The 21,244-nt window shown below is 37.8% G+C and overlaps 2 protein-coding genes across 6 annotated transcripts; one reads left to right on the top strand and one right to left on the bottom strand.

Annotated features, from left to right (window-relative positions):
* Positions 1–633: 633 nt before the first annotated feature.
* Positions 634–16,228, top strand: LOC128166380 (uncharacterized). 4 transcript variants are annotated; one of them, XM_052831500.1, is made up of 31 exons: positions 634–830; positions 6,110–6,807; positions 7,033–7,127; positions 7,339–7,455; positions 7,660–7,775; positions 8,291–8,355; positions 8,614–8,765; positions 9,296–9,571; positions 9,669–10,019; positions 10,103–10,210; positions 10,313–10,342; positions 10,941–11,056; positions 11,252–11,449; positions 11,537–11,602; positions 11,744–11,852; positions 12,070–12,153; positions 12,272–12,335; positions 12,564–12,675; positions 12,980–13,035; positions 13,141–13,264; positions 13,369–13,475; positions 13,605–13,707; positions 13,798–13,939; positions 14,048–14,123; positions 14,255–14,321; positions 14,442–14,527; positions 14,722–14,848; positions 14,937–14,978; positions 15,087–15,143; positions 15,261–15,285; positions 15,379–16,228. In XM_052831500.1, exons 2-31 carry the CDS (start codon positions 6,155–6,157, stop codon positions 15,873–15,875), a joined length of 4,221 nt encoding a protein of 1,406 aa, XP_052687460.1. In that variant the 5' UTR covers positions 634–830; positions 6,110–6,154; the 3' UTR covers positions 15,876–16,228. The 4 variants fall into 4 exon arrangements, with proteins under 4 accessions (XP_052687460.1, XP_052687459.1, XP_052687462.1 ...); XM_052831499.1 differs by lacking the exon at positions 634–830 and adding an exon at positions 908–1,116; XM_052831501.1 differs by lacking the exon at positions 634–830 and adding an exon at positions 1,210–1,545.
* Positions 16,229–16,499: 271 nt separating this feature from the next.
* Positions 16,500–20,843, bottom strand: LOC128166381 (peptidase inhibitor 15-like). Of its 2 annotated transcripts, none has more exons than XM_052831504.1 (6): positions 18,545–18,809; positions 18,067–18,291; positions 17,103–17,221; positions 16,897–16,997; positions 16,738–16,810; positions 16,500–16,614 (listed from the first exon to the last, which is right to left on the bottom strand). In XM_052831504.1, coding segments are annotated over exons 1-6 (672 nt in total). In that variant the 5' UTR covers positions 18,698–18,809; the 3' UTR covers positions 16,500–16,613. The 2 variants fall into 2 exon arrangements, with proteins under 2 accessions (XP_052687464.1, XP_052687463.1); XM_052831503.1 differs by lacking the exon at positions 16,500–16,614 and adding an exon at positions 20,745–20,843 and having other exon boundaries at positions 16,734–16,810; positions 18,545–18,709.
* Positions 20,844–21,244: the final 401 nt, after the last annotated feature.

Genomic DNA, 21,244 nt, shown 5'->3' with positions numbered 1-21,244 from the left:
ACCCAGAATTATCAATTATTTTGCGGGACCTGATGATGTTTCTATGTAAAAACAAATACGACCACATGTAAGATACAATCGTATTCATACTTGAGAAAATTAATTGCATTTTCAAAAATCGTTATAAAATCATTAATGAGTTCTTTGTTGAGAACACATCAAACATTTTGTTTAAGACTCTTAAATTACATCAAGACAATAGCGTCGTCTGGATATTATTTTTAAAACTCTCTTTAAACCATAAAAATGGGAGAAAATCTATTTTTCGTAAAGATTTAAGATTGAATGCCAACGGTTAATTGAAATGTAAAAATAGTAGGCCAGTTTTGTTTCGATTAGGAAGGTATTTTCGATAATTGCTACTAGAGAAGGGTCTTTCTACCAATGTATTTTACTCTTTTAATAACGCGAAACCACGAAACGGCACCTTTACAGAACCGCCACAATGACCCCAAACTAAGTATTTACACAGTATCACGTACTTCTTTAAAAATTCCAAAAATTTACTGGATCAAGGTCTTTGAGTGACCAGAGTAAATAAAGGAATGGGTCGTCACAAAGCCAAGGGCAGGCGGAAGTCGGCTCATACCATAAAGTGTCCCGGTCATTCAGCGTTAATCACATCTGTGGGATGCGGAGAGTGGGTGAATTTAAATCTGGCGAGTGTGTCCTTCAGTATCTAGTGTCTGATAGTGGTGATCAATAGTGTACATGTAGGGAGGAGGTGTTTACAACCCGCGTAGGCAGAACTCATACTGAACACTTACCGTCTATTTGATATAGTGTAAATTCTTACACGCTATTAAATAGCCACAACCATGGCAGAGCTTGTAAGTAGAATTTAATCTTTAAAAGAATGTTGCGCAAGAGCCTTGAGTAATCAAAAACAGGGCCTAAGCGAGCGGTCAGTATCGACCGGCGAATAGCGATAAGGGATGGTCAGTACATGTAAACACTCGCTGAACGCATGCGTTAACATATAACCTATCTCTAGGTGAAGTACAGCTTCCACCTATATACATCCACAGACAAGAACTGAAAGGCCAGCATTTGTGTGTACCAGGATTATATATTTTACTGTGTTTACCGATGTCTCCTGACAGGTTTCTTAATCAGGTAAGGGGACCGCCTCACCCCCTCCCAGTTACTCCATCGCTTCTCACCTGTCCCAAAGTATACCCTGTGTAGTTAAAAATATCTCGCTATCTTGTGTACAGTGGGAACTATTCGTAAATAGCAGCACTCGTTGCTGTTTGATTCCAGCCCTTCAACTCTCTCAGAGAAAAACATCTTGACTACTAAAGTTTTTTTTTCGACATGTGATTTTCCTTACATGTAAAGGGTACATTCTAAAGAACGAGAGCCGAAAATAGTCAATTTCTTTTCAAATTGGAAATTAAATGGTTTAATACGATTTTGTTTATCAACCCTGAGAGAGACTTAGCTTAATCTGGATTATATAAAATTCTCCCCTTTGAGTGTTCATTTAACAATTGTACGGTGTTGATGGGATGAATAACACGATTGGATATTTGTTAACCCCAGGTATGTCCAGGGCAGACGCACAAATTATGTCTTTGATAGAATAATATAATGGCACTTTATACTAGCAACTATGTATAATTTCAAGTAACAGCTATTACTTTACTAATGTTTACTAAGAAGAACATGACTTCATCATGATTCCGTTAATCTTAAGTGAGTTTTATTTTATTTCTTTATATCTTTACTTTAAATTCACAATTAACTGTCGATTCGAACGAAAATTTGTTTTTTAGTTTCAGATTACACCTAATAACTTTGCCTTATGTTATATATCTTATCTCAGAATTTTGTTATTTCCTTATAACATATATATAAATTTTCTTCATATTTCGTTATCGAAAACCAAAAAGCATCTGAAAAATAAAACACAGGGGGCAATTATGTTTTTGATTTACACTACATTTATTTGCTTCAAACAGTCATATAATGTGGGAAGGTACTTGACTTGTAGTGCGCTTGAATCGACTGCGTCCCCTGAGCGTTTGAGTCGTTCTTGATAAGGTTACTCGTTGTCCTGTCACGACCTGCCAGGATAAACAACAAGCAGGGCAATGCTCTCCCAGGACCCACGGTCCCCTACAGTACCAGGAATACGGTCTGTAGGCCCAGGAACCCGCCACAAAACACATTTATTGGCTTATTTAACGGTTACCTTTGATTATGTTGAATCATGGTTAAAATATTGATACAGCGATTGATTCCATTCATGGAATAAATATGATACGAAAAATACTGAAGAACTAGGGGGGGGGGGGGGGAGAGTAGAATATGCCAAAAGGTATAAGTACTTCAAAATAAAAGATGTATCAATTGTCTTAAAGCAGACAAAAAAAAAACAACTTTAGTTGCATGACTATTCAGTGACATTGCTCATTCCGTAAACCGTCATACTATGATACACCGCTGTATATCATATTTCTGCGAAATGAACTGATGATAACAGGGTGAGTAGCTGATTACGAAACAAGAAGATAAATGTGAGAACCAGGATAGGACTTGTACAATCGAGCAAAATGAAAAGGCAATATACAGAGAGAAGCCCTACAGACACACACAAACACACACACCATCGTCAGTGTGTGGAGGATATCTAATTGGACTACAAGACATATAACTTCTGGTTGTTGGTCAGTTGGCACGGTGACCATTATTTTGGGGTTTAAAACCGTGCCATGTCGGGGATTTCCTTGACCGGGGAATTCCTCAAGCCTCCTCCACAAACAGATGTCGACAGCGATTTGTTAACACTTGTGAACTTCCAAGCTCTCGGCAATATCGTGTAGCAATCTGTTCGGTTCCTGGCTTTGTCCAAGAGGATGATGTTTTTTATTATCCCGTGACCATGTTAACTAACTCACTATAGTACTTTGCTCACACTAGTCAGACAGCTCTTTCATGCCTTGCAGAATCAACATTGTTCCAAGATTATCGCATTATTCAAATATGATCTCGTCCATTTAGAAGTGCAGTCCTGCAGTGTTTAGTTGGATTATTTACCACTTAACAGGACTGCGTGCTGTCTTCATTGCGTTTTACTCCTGGGAAAAAGGAAGTGGTGGGGATGTAACTTAATTGATCCAAGAAAAGCTTTATTACGTTTATAAGTCCTCTTTAATATTCTGGTCAGGGTTTTCCCAACCCTCAGTGTGAACCTCCACTGATAAACAAATATTTACAGCAGGCAAAGATGATTTACTTTTAGTCGCTCTAAGATATCAAAATGGAATTTTGTTGTTGTTTCATTCGGGTAAATGTGTGGCTCATACTTAATCGCTTCTCAAATGAACATGTTTAAAGTAAATATTTTACTGTGGGATTAAAAAAGTATACAAAAGTTTTGCCTTGAGTTTGATGACCAAAATAATATTCCATGCGAATATTATGAGAGCATTGTATAAAAATAACAATATGGGTACTGGAAATGATGTTCCGAAACCCGTGAAAGGTATATCCGGGTAACCTTGTCCTTTATCTGTTGTTTATACGGAGAACACAGCGGGGAGTTGAAGGTCGGGTGAGAGTAATCGCACGCTGCTGACCATTCCATATCTCGCCGTTACTGCTAGGCTGTATATTTAATAAGTAATCTTATTTTATGGCCGGTGTTCGAGTTTGGGTATTTTGGTTGACAACATGTCTGAAGCTAGTGATAAGAGGGTATCTGACCGCGCGAGAAAGCGCAGGGAAGGGGCGGCATTGACTACGACGTCACCAAGCCACCGGACTAATAAAACCTAGACAAATATGGTGAATATAAAATAGGACCGCCAAGGCGCTTCTATCGGGATCTAATCCCTGGGATCAACAGCTTCGTCTCTCCGTCGATCTGTCTGTCACGTAGATTTAGAAAACATGGCATTTCCCCAATTGGGAGTACGGATCTGGTCAGAGCTATCAAAGGCTAACAAATTTCATTTTGTATTGCGTAGTGCATTTAGTTCTTTTTCAGAAACAGTTGTGCTTTGATAAGATCTTCCCTGAAAAAAACCCCATGTTTATAAACACATGTAAAAATAACAAAGGTCTTATGTTTTCAAGGCTTCTTTAAGTACTCAGGACAGTTTACAAATGATAAGAAGATAAAGGAGTTTGGTGTTTGTTTTGTCGCTGACCATTATGACTAAAGGTTGCAATAACGGATGCATTATGAGCTTGGCCTTGGTAAGCGGCCAGTTTCTGCATTAACAGGGAATTGATTTTATGGATATTGATGAAATCCTATCTGAATGAGCTATTTCCTTGTTCCTCCGTGTTACCGATTTGTAAACATGTCCAGATACCCTAGATAAGAAGTAAACACGGACAGATGCTGCTCAGTCGGTGGTCACGTGCAACAGTCACTCCAGGCATCTGGTCTCTCTCGGGTACAAAAGGTCTTCCTCCAAACTACAATAAGTATCTATCAATCGTAGATAGTATGTATTTGTAAACAATACAGAAAGGGATATCCTTTCTGACCACTTTATTCCTAGAGGGGTTTCCCCAATATTACGAGATTTTTCAAGTCTTGTCCCAGATACTCGCTTCTGATCCTGAGGCCCCCACTGTGTCCCAACTGTGTCCGCTTTGTCACCAGTAAACGATAGGTCTCCATTACAGTAAGCGGATCAAAGTGAAGTTTCGGCGTTTACAATGACCACGTTGTACAAGTATAACAAAACAAGGACGTGAGCAGGTCAGCTACACACCAGTACGTGTCACAATGTATGTGTATAACTATCACCGATCCACTCAACAGCCTTGTTTCTGTGTAATACTACAACTTCTTTGATCGGTAAAAATCTTAAGATAAGCCATTTAACTTCATTTACTCCCACCCTGAAAAACTGCTTTTGTCAAGAATATGCCTTATTATTATTTATTCTCTCATTTTCGTTCTATTTATCCCGAGGTAGGAATTATGACAAACACAATACGATTGAGTCACCGAGAATTAAATGATTCAGCAACAACCATAGCAATAGCATGTCGATTTACTCGATCTGATCTGTCAGATCATATATCACAATATATTACTCATCAATCGGTTGTTTAAATCATTGGATTGAACAATGTTGGCATCACGGAATCCAAAAACTACTGCCAAGATTACTGATCGGTAAGGCCTGGTGATTACATTCGTAATTTGTGATAATTAGTAACACCTATTACCATTAATACTATATTTAGAAAATGACAGAGTTGTGGGAAATGTAATAAACATAGTATGTAATAAAAAAAATTAAACCTTTAATGAAAGATTTCTCCCCAAATGACGACCCATCAGTTTACCATACAAGGTACGACGTCAGACTATGGACTGAACAGATTAATTGCATCGTGTCGACAATGCACTGGCTGCAAACTAGACAGAACTCTTACTGCTATTTGTGTGAACTAGACAGAACACTTACTGCTATTTGTGTGAACTAGACAGAACACTTACTGCTATTTGTGTGACCATTTGATTGCGATTGGTCAGTGCTCAGTACCATAAGTGTATTGTTGGGGTCGTACGTGATGTGTAGAGTATTCTTAACAGCCTATCGATGATTTATACTGTATAGCACGCTCGTTCAAGTGAACTGACACAATGTTATATATGTATTTGAATGAAGTAAATGCATATCCTAATACTAGTATAATATAAACGCTTTAAATGAATATGACGTGTATATATGAAACGTCATCGACTTCTCTACAGGTAGTGGTGACTTATTATAAGCTTTGCAAGAGGACATGAAGTGTTTTTTGAACAATCATGCAGCTCTATATGCTTCTTAAAGTTTAAAAATAATTTTGGAGACTTTCCCTGTAGCAACTAATTCCCGATTATATTAATTGTTTTAGATTATAATATATTACTGATAGTATTTGGACATGGTAAAAGGCTAACTGTAATTACTTGCAACATTACCTTAATGTCTTATCGTAGAATTACCGATAATTTTGAGATAGGATTTAAGTGAACTGACTTGATAAATCGACGTAAGTTTAAAAGTAAAAAAAATGCATGCAAAAATTGCATCGATTAGTTGAGTGTATAAGTTTCATTTTACCTAACGTCATCTCCTTTCTCATTTAGGTGATACTGTGAATGAGGCGAGATGAGGACTTCCGGTGAGGGAGGATGGCGAACATTAACACCGGACACCTGCTGCTGCTGACCGCCTGCTACACAATCTATGTACACAGCGTCCCAGTGTTCAGAGACTGCGGGGGACGACTGACGGACGCTAAGGGCGTGATCCAGTCCCCGAACTTCCCCAAGGAATTCCCCACCCCCATACAATGTGAGTGGGTGATCTATAACCCCCAGACACGGAACACCGCCATCTACCTGACACAGTTCTACCTGAAGGGGTTCGTCAGTGTGTGGCAGTTTGAGCATTATTCCAACCAGAGGGAGTACATCAATCCCCGGCAACTAGCCACTCTGAATGCAAACAGTGAGATCCAGCACATCGTGTCCAACAAGCCGTACACCGTGATTCGTCTGGCCGTCTCTGAGATCAACGACATTAACGTGCGTGTGCTGGATCACATCGTGGACGTCTATGGCTTCAACATCACATACGAGTTCTTGGACCGTTCCTCCACAAACCTAAAGCGCACCTGTTCCATCAACCTGTGCTCCTACCTGGGCGACTGCTACGCCAACGCCGACTTCTCGGCCTACCGGTGCCACTGTTTTGAGGGCTACCAGGGGGATATCTGTCAATATGGGGAACACTGTGACCCAGCCAAGGGAATTAACCAATGCAAGAATGGAGGGGAATGTCGGTAAGACTAATTGTTAAAGGACATGCACATTTACACTCAATGAATTAAATGCGATTTTGTATTCAAAAAATGTACAACATTTACCAAAGAAGGCGTTAATAATTTCTGTAATATCAATGATAAGACTAATGCCTATAAGTATCATGTTGTACGTAGGGTCAACTTCATTTACTTGTTTACCATATTAAAGGAAAAATAGTAAACGCTTTCCCATTGTAATTCTAGGTATTTTTATGGAACAAATGTTAACATCTGTAACTGTACCAAAGGGTTCACAGGACACATGTGTGAGGTGCCCCTCTCCGACTATCTACCAGACGGTAAGTGACAGACGTGTGAAAGCAAAGCCTACTAAAGAGTCTAAAACCAAAACGGCGTCAAGATAATGTGTTAAGGAAGGAATTTATATTGATTTTCTCTCTGTATTCATTGTAAAATGTAATCTTGTATTTATATTTTTAAACATCGATGTTTTTTAATCTTTGATAAGTAATAAGTTTATATGATATCGACAAATGTCTTTGCTTTCAGCATGTGCCTACCTTGGATGCGGTCAGACATGCATTGACGGCATGTTTGGCTACAAACAGTGCGCATGTTACAAAGACTTCCGACTGAACCCTGACAATAGAACCTGCTCCCATATAGGTAAGTCATTTACCTGTAACCGAGGTCACTCGGTGTTGTACAAAATGTTGAACAATAATCAACAGTCAAAGAAAATAGCCGTCGAACGGAGCGTTATCAAAATATTTATCCATTGGAGAAAGCAAACGTTATGAATAAAACATCGGTCAGCTGTCGCTTTAGACACTTCATTGATATCAAAGACAGAATGTTTACTCATTACAGATCGAAATCGAATCATTGTAACAATGCAACCAACGGACAGCTACCTCCAGTCTATTTCCGGAAGCGGAAATGATGTTCTATTTACTGAATCTCAAATTGAGTCAGTTCGCCAAGATGTAAGAATTTTCATTGATAAGATGAGGAAAACGTCAAATTTGAATATTCGTATATGATGGGTCAATCAGTGTTTCCATTAATAAATAATTTCTGTTTAAAGAATAATAATTTTTTTAAAAAGAAAATCAGATCAGAAATATAGAATTGAGAATGAAAGTTTTCACTTGTCATTTCTTCATTGTACAAATCAAATTTTGTAGATAAGAAATCATTTAACCTTTTTAACCTTAATTTTGAAAATTTTAAATAGCGTGTAATTTATTTTGGGAAAACATTGGTTTTCTTGGTTATTCCCACGATGTCTCAAAACATTAAGCATTCAGAACGCTGTAATTTCTACAGAGAATGGTCTTTAAAAAAAAGAAGAATAAAATGTTTTTAGTAAACAGAACTATTCAAAGCTGGCGCTAATAGCTATGAATTTTGATTTTAATATAAATTGTTAATATTGATTATTTTATTTTGTAAAAGTGTCGACTTCAAAACATAAATTGTCCAATATTCTTTTTTTTAGATTGAGCTGAGCCTCAAAGAGTATAATGTACACACTATGACAAATTTTACCTTTATTGGGTCAAGGTAAGACAATGTCCGGAACATAATTTAAACAGACAAAAATCATTTTCTATGTTATTAAAGCTACCAATAAGTGCAAGTTAGAGTACGTATTCTATCTACATGTATTGTGAAGTGAAACGTTATTTTTTGTTATAATATACTGATTGAATTATTAATATTTTATTATGTGATAAATTACTTTTACCGGTTCTAACATGACATTAGTGAACTGGTTTATCAGCCCATAATGTTATTAATATCTCCTATGTATGTATGTAGTTCATCAAACCCAAGAACAATGGAATTTCATTTTATCATCGAGACAAGTGAACAATCCAAGATGGCGACCTTTGAGAAAACCCTCTTCAGCCGTGGCTTGGTCGGCGACATTCCATTTTACAATACGTCATTATCAATCAAAAGCATTCCAGGTGAACATTAACTTACAAATCATTCCATTTATTGTTTTTTTGGTTTTGTTATAATTGTTTCATTGCATTCGTTAAGTTTTGTTATGATTTGATGCTTTTTGTTATTATGTAATTGTTTGATTGCGTGCGTTTAATTTTCTTACTGTTAGATTGTGTACGTTTTGGAAATGAATTTGATTGGACGCGTAAACGTTTCGTTTTGTGAGAGTTTTGATTGGTTATAGTTGATATTGGGTGCGTTTGTTATAATGATGATTAGGAGCGTTTAGTAACGATTTCGACTGGGTGCGTTTAGTTCTGTGATTATTCTGATTGGATGCGTTTAGTTTTAATTACTTTTGATTGGGTTTAGTTATTTAATAGTACACAGTATGTACTGAGCGCGATTTGTTTTGTAAAATTACCGGTATATATTTGATGCATTTAATTCTGTAATAGTATATTTTGGGTGCATTTAGATATGTCATAGTATATTTATATACATGTATTATGCATTTAGTTCTATAATAGTTTATATTGGGCGCGTTTAGTTCTGTACCTGATGGAGGTGGTCACCACAGAGGAAGGACAGCACGACTCCTTCTGGGGCGACGACTACATCAGCTACACCATCGAGGGCAAATTCCTGACCATTTCCTGTATTGTGCGAGGCTCTGAGAACACCAGCTTCCGGTGGTTCAAGGACGGAATGCTGATCGACATGGGCGTAGCTGTCAGGAAAGGTTTCCAGACCATCATCAACTCCAAACTGGACGGGACTCTTCGCTCAGTGCTGTATTACGGGAACGTCAAGGCGTCGGATAGAGGTATGAAAACTGAATCAGACAACTGAACGATCCCCTGGAATAAACATGCCATCGGTACTTGTAGACATGTACATGATTTTAATATATCTAATTCCAGGTGAATACACCTGTGAAGCCAGAGATTTTGGAATTGCTCAGAATAAGTCTGACTTGGTTGACGTCATTACAACACCGATGGTTGATATAGATCCGATGGCGGACTATGTCCCTTACGGTGGATCGATTAGAATCCGATGCCTGTCTTTTGATCAAGATGCCTTGCAGTATGAATGGTACGTGAACAACTTGCTCATCAAAAGAGGGCGCTCCGATATGATACCGGAAACACTACAGCCTGCCGGATCACAGCTCTACGTCCGTCGCCTGCTGAAAAGGGCGATATTTACTTGTAAAGTGACCAACGCTGCAGGCGCCCAGAATGTCACAGCGGCTATATATGTACAGCCAGGTACTGAAACTATCCGAACCAGAAAGTTCTCGTTTAATGCATTTCAATTTCACCCTCACTGCTTTCATGATAATTTATTACAGCTAACCATGTTAACGATACCTGTCATCAGCAGTGGTATAAGAGTATTTTGTGGGCGGAAATGGCAGGCGGCCATTACCGGAAGGAACGATGTCCAGCAGAAGCAGGGGGTAAGAAATCAAAATTATTTACAGCGCTTTATGTTTTCCCATTCATCAGAATTTACAACAAAATATACAAGGTTTATCTGACGATTGTCCCTATTTGTACAGATTTTCAAAACTACATCCCTATAGATACTGGTGAGTGTCTTTGTGAGATTTCTTGAGAACACTACTCTCTGTAACAAGAGAGTTGTCGTGTGTACTTCCGGTATTTCAGTACTTAGGTTTGGCGGGTATAATCACCGTGTGTAATCACCGTTTCTTCACACCATTCCATCTAACAACAATAAGATGTCGAATGTTGACGTTAATGGTGCAATATGCCGTGTTCTGTGTATAACTAGCACCAATGCAAACAATAGACTGAACCATATCTGTACTATCTGTATGAGTTACTTTGAATTTGTGTTTTCTTCTTTGTGAGGCATTTACCTTTCGTACATCTGTCTTACAGCCCAAATCATTGTACATAACTATTGTTAAAACTTTCCTGCACTCTTATGAAAATTGTAATGATATAGCGTTGATCGATTTCCCCTAGATTCTTTCATAGTAAATGTTACAATACTAACCATATATCCAGCATGATAATTTACATGTACTCGTATATAGATCTAGGAAAAAGGTTTATACAGCGATGATACCGATACAATCTTTGTAACCTGTAACATACCTGTAACCTGTAACATACCTGCAAACGATGTATAAACCGGTTGTGTCCGGTGAATTTTGGCAGGTTTTGTCACTAGGAAGTGCCGGTGTAGAAATGGCGGACGGGGAAGAGTTTGTTCCTGGGACGAGCCCAATTTTTCAATGTGTCAGTCTGTCAGTTTGGTCCAGATATATGACGAGGTAAGCCCACACGACTCATCCTATGTTCTTTATTCAATCAAGTGCTTTGTACAAGAAGTTAAAAGTATATGAACTAATGTAAAGCTGCACAAGTCATATTTTATAATATGATATGCAGCGCATGCCAAAACTGGAGTAAAAGAAAGTAAGCATGTAAAGCGTGTCATTGGAGGATCCTTGTGATGTCTGTTGTAGATGGAGATCCTCCGTAACGGATATAGATCATCTTCCCTACAGCACGTGTTCGACCAGCTCTTCCAGTACGCCGCCAGTCCAGACAACCGGATGTACTCGGGTGACGTAGAGATTGCCGCTAATGTTCTCCTGAAAATCCTCCAACATCTGGTCAAGTCCCCCTCCCTCTACTATGGTGGCTCCAAGATCTCATTCGTGGTGCGTCCGATAAAAATTTGTTATATCGGTATATTTTTGTTTGGATTTTAAAGTCATTTTGGTTTATATCTGTGATATTTCCTGCAGAATGTCGTCTATTTGTTGGACCAACTTCTCACAGCCATCTCTAACGCCACTGTGGAGGAAAAAAAGGTCCGTAAAAATACGGTTGATTTTTTTAATACACCTATAAGTTCATGAAAGAAATTAGTTAAATTAGTTCGATATGCGTAAATAAGTCAAAATATCCGGAGGACGTTTGTGTGAGAGGCTATTGTGGGCTATTTTTTTCAGGCGGTGAGCTTTGGGGACAACATGATAGGTATACTGGACGCCCTGAGTAGTAACCTGACCAGTTACCTGGACTTCTCACCTGATACGGAAATTCTATCGGACAATATAGGTAACCATTTACTAACGTTTACTCGCAGGCTTTTTAGTATTCATGCAGGAGCTCTAGAACAAAACATCTACGTAATCCGCACCAAATTTATTCAAGAGTTCGTAAATGTTACATTCACATGAAAACATTGAGAGAGAAAACTTCCCGTTTAAGTTGCAAAATGAAGGTAGGTTTCACCCGTAGCTTATTTAGATGACCAATTGATCTCTATTAACAGATGTGGAGTTTGGGAGCAGCTCCAGTCATCGTGTAACGCTGTTGAGACAGAATGGCGAAAGGGCTCTTGTTCCAGACACCAACGGTAGGTTTTAGTTTTTCTTCTGCCTTTGATAAAATGAGAGACGTGCTGAGTGTAGATACAACTTTTGACGAGAGTGTGAATTTTTGGCTAATGGCGTCTATCGGTGATTTTATTTCAGCTTACCCGGTGGTTTTATTTTCTCTGCGGAATTTAATCGACTTGTTTCCCATGAAAATACAAAGGTAAAAGTCACGATTATTGTATATCCAATAGTGCTGACGTGCGACTTGTATTCATAACTACCGTATCAATATCAATTTATAACCTCCGTTGTGATAGAATTGTCAGATCAAATGATATCTTGGTAATCTTTTAATACTGTATGATATTAAATATATGAAGCTGAGAAAGCATAACACTCAGGATTCTGTTATAAAAGCACAAACACACCTGATTTCTTGTGTACACAGGGACCACAACCTGCGCTCCGTGTCCGAAATGCTGGATGTCAGCATGTTCCCCAGCGATTCCTTTGTAACGGATAATTTGATTGGACGAATAAGCATTCCACTGCTGTCATCAGTATGTAACATTATTGTCCGTAGTAACAGCAAATTCCATATTCTTTTAAAGTTAAAATAATGTGATATCGGAAAGAAAAATTGCTACATGTATGTTTGAGGAAAGGCAATGAATTATATATTATATAATATTATATATATCATACAATTTTATTTTATTTCCTTATATAAGGCAATTTATTATGTATTGATTATCAACTTTTAAACATTTTGTATCCATCCAACCATAAATAACGATGATCGATATTAGAGTTGTCGGTCTTTGCTCTGGAACGAATGACATTAATTTTTCATTTCATCAACAGGTTAATGTGAGAGATTATTCAACATTCCATTGTTTATCCCTTGAAAAGGATTCCAGGTACACAATTGTCTAATTATTATTCAATTAAGGTGAAGATTTTGTAATGAATATGTAGAAGACTGTGAAGTTTTATTTTAACAAATGCTTCGTTTGTAATATCAGATACATAAAACATGAATGGAAAAACGACAGTTGTCATTTTGTGTCACATGACAACTCCTACATCACGTGTCAGTGTTCACTTCCTGTCATGCTACAAGTGGTTGGCATCCAGCAAAATGAAACGGTAAACTAAACAACATGATATTCATATAATGGTGATGTATTTCATGGTCATTCTTTTACTTCTTCCATAATATGTTTTTAATATATTGCCATGCTTTTTGACAGATTGTCTTCCCCGCCGTCCAAAACAACTTTGAACTGCTTCTAGTGGGCGCTGCCGTCGCTATATCCGGTCTTGCTCTCATTCTCATCATTCTTGTGGTCGCCTGCAGGTAGTCACGTGATTAGGAATAGCATTTACTATTTTAATGGTTTACAATAGTCATAATAATTATCGTATACACTGTCAGCAATTTGCCGTTTGAATTCCCTGATACTGATGGAATATTTTTTCTGTATAGGAGATTACCGGGAGAGGAGTCGGTTATCTATGTGAATTTCATCTGTGTGTTAATCGCCTTGAATTGTGTCGTTATCGTGTGTCTTTATCATTGGAAAACTGAGGTACATTAACATATTGCATCAAATATTAAAGTCAAAGTCTGAAAATAATAACATTATCTTCCTAATAAAAAGTTGTGCTGTCTGTTTCAGATTATCTGTACAATAGGGAGGTACGCCTTGTTCTTCCTGTACTCGGCAGCTATATCATTTTTACTGCTGGTCAGCGTTCATCAGTTTATTTCTCCCAGTAAAGCGGGGGGACTGGTCAGCAAGTACCTGATGTTTGGTTGGGGTAAGTTTTGATCATGATTTATCTCTGTCACGTGATCACTGACCGGCTCTCCATGAAGGCCCATTGATGCTGACACATTTCACACTCCAATCTTTGCAATCTTCACAGGATGCCCGCTGATTTTGACATCGTTTTTCGTGGTAGCGTCTCAGATGTTTGACAAGTCCGACAGCCATTCCTTCATGTATGTACACAGCTTACTGTCAACCTCACATGGTCTTTATCTTGTTAAATTTAGAAATACTAATTAATGCTCAAGACATGCATTCACTAAATACCTTTACTTGAAACATGACCTATTTTTGTGAACCGTAGGTGTTGGCTTAGGAGAAGCCAATGGACGTTTTACTACTTTGCCATTGAAGTCGCCATCATAACTTTTGTAGGTATTATCGGAATTTTAAATTCTTCTTAAAGTTGCGATTTTTCTTTCCGCTGGTTTGGAGAGAATATGATCCAGTGCTAAAACTGTATAATTAGTCAGGGCATTGACTCGTTGCAGGTGATGTTTGTGTTCAGTGTGTTGTCTGTCAAGTCCAAAACAATCAAAGCAGACATCACGACCGCGGCCAACAGGAGACAACTCTTGTAAGCAGTTACCGTATCCAAATATCTGTTGCCACATGTAGATGTAACAATTTACATCTGTGAAATATTTGTTCGAAGTGTTAAACAAAATGCTTAATACGAAAGGTGTAAAAAATTAAAGTCGATTTTTTTTTGGCTTTACCATATATTGAGTTTTCATAACGTATTGTTTGTACATGTTTGAACCCTTTCAGATGTCGCTGTATTAAGACGGGCGTTCTACTCATGTTGGTGGCAATGGATGCTTTCTTATCCATGGATCTAACGCCCGACCCTGCCTCCCTACAACTCATTATCTTGATTACCTGTAGGATTGCAATAGTACGTTTGTCAAACTGCACTGAAATTCTTAAATAATGCGTAATAATTTGTAAGGGTTAATTTGATCATTTTGTCATTTGCATTGCAGGTGATATCATTGTTTGTAAGCAGAATAATAATGGACACTCAGGTAACTAGTAAATTACTATGTAAAGAACAGACCGTGTAACCAGTCAGCGTTAATCAGTGCAGGGTATGCACGTGTAGTGTGTAACGCGTCTTGCATTTTGTTTTACAGGTCGTCAAATTATTCCGGTGTTCCTCCCCCAAGTCCGACAACTCTACAGAGAACTCGGTAAATTTTATTCACATACGTAGCCTATCACTTTTTGGCTAAAGAAAAAAAAGACATCACAAAAGGTGCTTATCTTGTTTGTTTCTGTCAAAGTGTAATGATTTGGATTCTTTACAGGATGAAGCGGAACAGAGCTGTAAAGGTAACGAATACTGGTTGTTGCTCCCTGTGCTTGTTTGAATTAGATTAACTGCACTTGCAGATTCCTTCTAACAATGTTCTTTCAATTACACAGGTTGTTGTAGTTATTTTAATCACCCAACGCGAGAACAAGAGAAAGCAAACAAGTATTATGCAGAAGTCAATAGAGCCAAATATACTGCTGAGAGAAAGCGCCATCTGTCGTCACTTCTTGGAAGTTCTGCTGCTCACGAGCTTCCGTTAAACAATACAGAAGCAAATAGTGCGACAGTCTCGTGCGCAGAGACGAAAATTGTTGATAAACCTAGTCAAACTACTGGCCCGCTATTATTTATACGGGCAAACGGCAGCAAAGAGGTCGCCTTTGTCTCAGAAAGGGTACCAATCCTTAATCAAAACGATACAAGGATAATCGGAAGGGAAGTGGAAAGACTTGGTGTTAGTGCGCCAAACCATTCGGTCCGGAAGAACGGATATAACAGAGTGAACCTATCCGGACAGAATTCCCGGAGTGAACCTCAAGAAGAGCTGACTGCTTTAATTCATTCCACTGCTGATAGAGAAGTGCAGCAGCACAAACAGTTGTTATAATTCCATTCCATCCATTTTGTATACATATGTAATATATACTCTAGTAGTCTCACTAAGAAGTCCCCGTGTCTCACTCTCTCTTCTGGGTCTTTCAACGCGAGAGAAAAAAAAAACAACATAGTTATGCAAAAATCGTTACCAATGTGAAGTGCTTTATGAATTGTATGAGGTTTTGACTGTTTTGCTATACACTGGTTTATCTTTTGGAGACGTTTACTTGTATTTTCCTTGTGCTCTATTTTGTTATGTCTCCTCGCCGTAGTCTTTACATCTTTATATTTATTTTTTAAACAAATGTGATATGTTACAGAAATCCAAATAAATATGTGCAATCTGTAATATAGAACCTAGAATTGGGAATTTTCGTAGTTTTAGTGATCTTATGTCTGACACTCTTATGCGAAGGTTTAACGTCGTTTGATTATAACATTGAATGTTCCATTTATTTAATATCAAGGTATGCATGATTCATTTATTTAGAAGACGATGATTTCAGAAAATATAGAGGACACATAACTATGGCCACATATCCCATCGCTAAAAAAACTGGTTTTGATAATCATAAACAGTAAATTCTGATTTTATTTCGGTTATAATCGTGAATTGATAGCTCAGAAGACAATACAGAGGTACAGGTTTGTTTATTATTGAATGGATAGGTATACATTAAACAGCACCATTAATTATATCGTTATATTGACTCAGCTTCAAGAAACACGACAGCATGCGTGATTGTCATCTGTGAAAAACAGAAAAGCTATTATATATCCACTTAGCTAATATCAAAAGTCACTGTGTTATTGGTAGAGCTGATTTTTTTAAAACTAATTTTAATATTTAGTTTTGGAGGCTGTTTACTTACCAAGCCTCAGACTTCGTCATGGTGGATTTATACGTGGCTGCAACGCTTCTTCGTCTACGCCTGCCCATAAAATCTGAAATATACGAGACAAAATCATGATCAGTCTGTCACAAATCAGTATTATTATTATTATCATAACAATGAAATGTAATCACTGACCAGGTCCGAAGCAGAGTCCCTCTCGCGTGCATGTGTTTCCCATGGGACAGCGGGAGCAAGCTGGGCCGGGGGTGTAAGGAGTCTGACCAATAAAGTTACCCCTGCAAAACAGTTGTATTCAGTCATTAAAATTGTTTGTTTGAAGATCGTGATTTATTATTAATTTCAAAATTCGACATGGTCTTAGTAAATGCTTTTATACTGACTGGGGTGAGTAGAAGCAGACGAAGTACTGCGCGTTTCTGTAGACGCGCCCTCTACCGTCAGAGAGAGCAGCGCAATAACTCATGGCACAACCTACCCGGGATGTTCGCGCCCAAATCATCTACAAATAAACATAAAACGTCTCTGAAAATGTGAAACAATATACAAATGGTTAAGTAGTCAAATGATGTGAAATCATAACGGTGTTTGAGGATTCATTGAGTATCGAAACCTAGACCGGCTTATCATGTTTATAATAACAACACGACGGCGAAAAATTAATGTGACGTAAATTGAGTGTGAGCGGGACACACCAATAATGTTTTATCAGATAAAATCAAATAATTCATGAAGCGTCGTTTTAAACATTTTTTACTATCGATAACTTTTTTTCGTTTGAAGAATATTTTCCTCGAGAGAAAAACAAAGAGAACGATGGTTCACCGAATCTGTCAAAAATTACATAGAAAAATTATTCGCTGGATTGATAAGTAAACAAAAAAATAAAAACAGGTGACTCTGTCGCCCTTAAGTCACCTTATCGGAGCCCGAGCAGTAATGGTCCGTGTAGGTTACATGCTAAGCGGACCCTCGGTGTATTTCCTTGTCATAAATTATGTTACCAGGTTATAAATACAGGGAAACAGCACCGAAAGACAACGGAACACATTAACAGCCGTGTAAAGACACGGGACACCGGGAAACAAGGAACTACCGCCAAAATATCTACACACTTAAATATTACCCCCGACTATGTGTGAGGGAAACCATTTCCATCACCTGTTTACCAACGAATTTTACAAGTCCGAGTTTTATAATTATTCTTACCACTTTTGCGAATTAAATTACCTCACAGAGCATAATATCTAAGGTTGCTTATTAATCTATTGTGCGATTCATTTTTTCATATTATGAGGGGCTCTTCTTGCAAAATTAATTGAAATACCTAATCCTGAGAGATTTTACCTGAGTGTAGTGACATGCTGCGCCACAGGAACCGGTACCGAACCGATACAGGGGGCGTTCATTGTACCATTGACGGATGGATTCCCTGATGACGTAACCAGGATCTGGGGTGGGGCCCGTGCTGGAGATAAAAGCCAGGTTTTCTCCGTAACCCCTCATCTGATGTTCAAAGACGCATCTGTCTGCCCATCTCTGGGAGAGATTCTCCAAACCATAGTCCGTGGTCTGGTAAGGTATAAATTACATCAGAGTTACATTGGTTCAGTGCGCATCATTGAAATTTAGCACTGGAAACATATACCCTCTGTATGAACATTTGTCACAATATTTAATTGACTGTTTAAAACATGTTATTGAATTTAGCAATTTTTTTTTTACTCTTTTTGGCATCTCTAAGAGTTAATGTTAACAATGGTCGTCTATTATTTGAAAGACCTCCGGAGTTGATGGCGATTTTTAATTTTTTGGGGATTCTTACCATGTACTTCATGTCGGCGGCCCCCTCTAGAGCCCTGAGGTTGTTGTGTGTTCGCTGGATGTAGCCACGGTAACGCTGAATGTTGACGTACACGGCGTCCAGTCCCAGGAACTGAATCAAGGCACACAGCAGCACTAACAGAGAGGAGTTCATTTTGTCCAGATCCTGCAATAAAAGAGACAGCGTGTAGACCTATCGAAGACTGAGCGAACAATGGTTCTACGGACAGTCCTGGCCGTTATTAAGTAACTGGCGTTTGGAGTAGTAAGGCCCACGTGTCTGTAAGCGAGACTTCGTGTCAAGTAACAAGTTATGGTTTGTGTATATCATTTGTTTTCTTGTACACACACTGTTATGACACACAATGGCTTCCGGAATCATATGAAGCCCCCGGGGTTGAGCTTAGACCCCCGTCAGACCCTCATGTCGCCAGGCGACAACGTCTGTCGCGCGCCAATGTCCAACGCCATGCCTACCAAGTTTGCAAAATGAGTTTCGAAATTTTACTCCTGGAAGCTGTGTTCTGAGCTGTGTTTACATAGGGCGATATGTCACCTTACTTTGAAGACTCCAAGACTTGGACCGAGGGGTCCTCTGTCAGACGGCAGTGTTAACATCTCCAGACACTGGTAAATTCACTTGACACTGCATCGGCAATCTTCGCCGCAGTCATAACATCACAACAGTACTATCACTTAAACCGAAGAATAGAATCAACCATATCTAAGCCCATACATTATAGCAAAATATCTATGGTGGTTGTTGTAGGCAAAATTATCTCTTTTTTCATTCAATGCTTATTCCAATTCTTTGTACATTTTAATACAAAAAGGACCATTTTCCATATTATGAAATATTTACATAACCCAGTGTCTTTGTCTGTGATAACACGTACTACGAATCAATTTGGTATTGTACTGTCCAATAAATTCAAATAACATATTGTCGGGGCGCAAACAGAGTTTGCATAATTAATATTCTGATATGTAATCGTATAATTGCTGAAAATTATATAGATATAAGTAATAAAGAATCATTTTTAGAATATCATCTCAGATTACTCAAAGAATGAATTCTTATTCCTTAAGGATGACGTTTACTCAGAATGAAAAAAAAATCCACTGATGATAATGAAAAACCAACTATTGTGTGTTATATACCTTACATGGTAGTGTTATTCTTCACTTTCAAAAAAGTAGGTCAATGACCTACTTTTTGAGTTAATGGCCATGTACTATTTTTTGAAAATTTAAGAAAAATCCATAAAAATTTTACACTATGATTGAGGTTTTCTTAATTGTGAAAATAATACAAATTTCTTAACTCTTTAACAAATGAAATACAGTTTATGAATGGTAGAGACATTAAATAGATACAAAGCATAAAGTTTTTATTCACAATTTTTATAGATATTCTAGTCCGAATTTCCTCTATCAGTTTTCAAATTACTACCCATTTTTGATTCAATATAACAAAAAACTGAATGATGATAATGCTAAAACATTTATAGCATTAAACGAAGTATATTGACCTTTCTCTGCTGGTATAAAGTTTATATGAGGTCAATGATCAAAATTTTGAGATATTGTGTCTTTTATCATTTTTAGGCATTTTTCAATATTTTTGTAGTGTGTGCCATTCGATTATCAAAACGAAAAAGCAAGATAAAACCAACAAAAAATAAGCAAAATTATGTAGACTAACAAATAAAATCTTAACTTTAAATATTACAGAACTACCAAAAATATTTAAGTGGAAAACAAAATCTGCCAAAATCTGAAAAATTTAGTCCGAATTTCCTCTGTTTTGCTAAAAGTCAAACTCTGTCTGAGCCTAGTTCCATTATTTAGTAAAAATATTGATTGTTATGTCAATAATAATTTATTTCATAAATACTTTTTGTATTTAAAACAAATTTTTCTCATGAAATTGGACTTTTTAACAATCCGGATTTGAGAACTCAAACCCTGAGTAAACAACATCCTTAATTAAAGAATAAAGTTAATTTTTCTTATGTCTGTTATGATTTCGGAATTATTTCCTTTTTAGTTTTGCAGCCTTAATTTATTGTCGACTTCAATGTGTGAAAGTGGCAACATTTAACTATTTGATTTTGATTGGATTTATGATTTCAGAGAATCGATTGCAAAATAAAAAGTTTTTGTTATTTTTTACTTGAAGAACAATTTTGGATACTTACAGTTGGTTTGTGTGACGGATGTCGTTTGGTTTTTTTGTATGGAGGCAGAGGTCTTTTTATAGGGAGAGAAGATGTACGAGGCGGGACTCTATCAATCATAGACCGATTGTCTCAATAAATGTAGTGATTGGTTGTCAGATGTTTCCCGGACTAATTAATTGATTAACCGAGAAATCATTTCAAAAAGTTTTAGGAAGAATAGATGTTTGTACCTACAGAGGACCATCGCACACCTCGATGTATGTTCCGATAGGATTGAGTTGTCAACAACTGTTGGGGACATATGCCAGAACCCTGTAACACCGCAATGCCAGGAAGAGCGTGTCGGGCTACGAGGGTCCGTGGTTCTATAGACATGACTAAGGGAGGCCTCGACATGCCCGCTGGATCTGGATCCCGTGTTAATTAGAGAGACAGGCTTTGAGAAACATCCCGGTCAGCCACCGAGAGAGGAGCCCTGGAACCCGACCATTCTGTTAGAGTTCGATCGGCTGATGTAA

This window comes from Crassostrea angulata, chromosome 10 (genome assembly GCF_025612915.1).
Source record: "Crassostrea angulata isolate pt1a10 chromosome 10, ASM2561291v2, whole genome shotgun sequence".
In the NCBI taxonomy this organism is placed as follows: Eukaryota; Metazoa; Mollusca; class Bivalvia; order Ostreida; family Ostreidae; genus Magallana; species Magallana angulata.
This window is presented reverse-complemented; position numbering and strand designations above follow the sequence as displayed.

Coding starts and splice junctions, on each gene's coding strand:
- LOC128166381 (XM_052831503.1), bottom strand. CDS start 20,843: ATGATTGATAGAGTCCCGCCTCGTACATCTTCTCTCCCTATAAAAAGA. Junction 18,292..18,544: donor CCGCCGACATGAAGTACATG/GTAAGAATCCCC, acceptor ATACCTTACCAG/ACCACGGACTATGGTTTGGA. Junction 16,811..16,896: donor GGGACTCTGCTTCGGACCTG/GTCAGTGATTAC, acceptor CGTATATTTCAG/ATTTTATGGGCAGGCGTAGA.
- LOC128166380 (XM_052831500.1), top strand. CDS start 6,155: ATGGCGAACATTAACACCGGACACCTGCTGCTGCTGACCGCCTGCTAC. Junction 10,020..10,102: donor GGCTATATATGTACAGCCAG/GTACTGAAACTA, acceptor AATTTATTACAG/CTAACCATGTTAACGATACC. Junction 12,676..12,979: donor GCATTCCACTGCTGTCATCA/GTATGTAACATT, acceptor TTTCATCAACAG/GTTAATGTGAGAGATTATTC.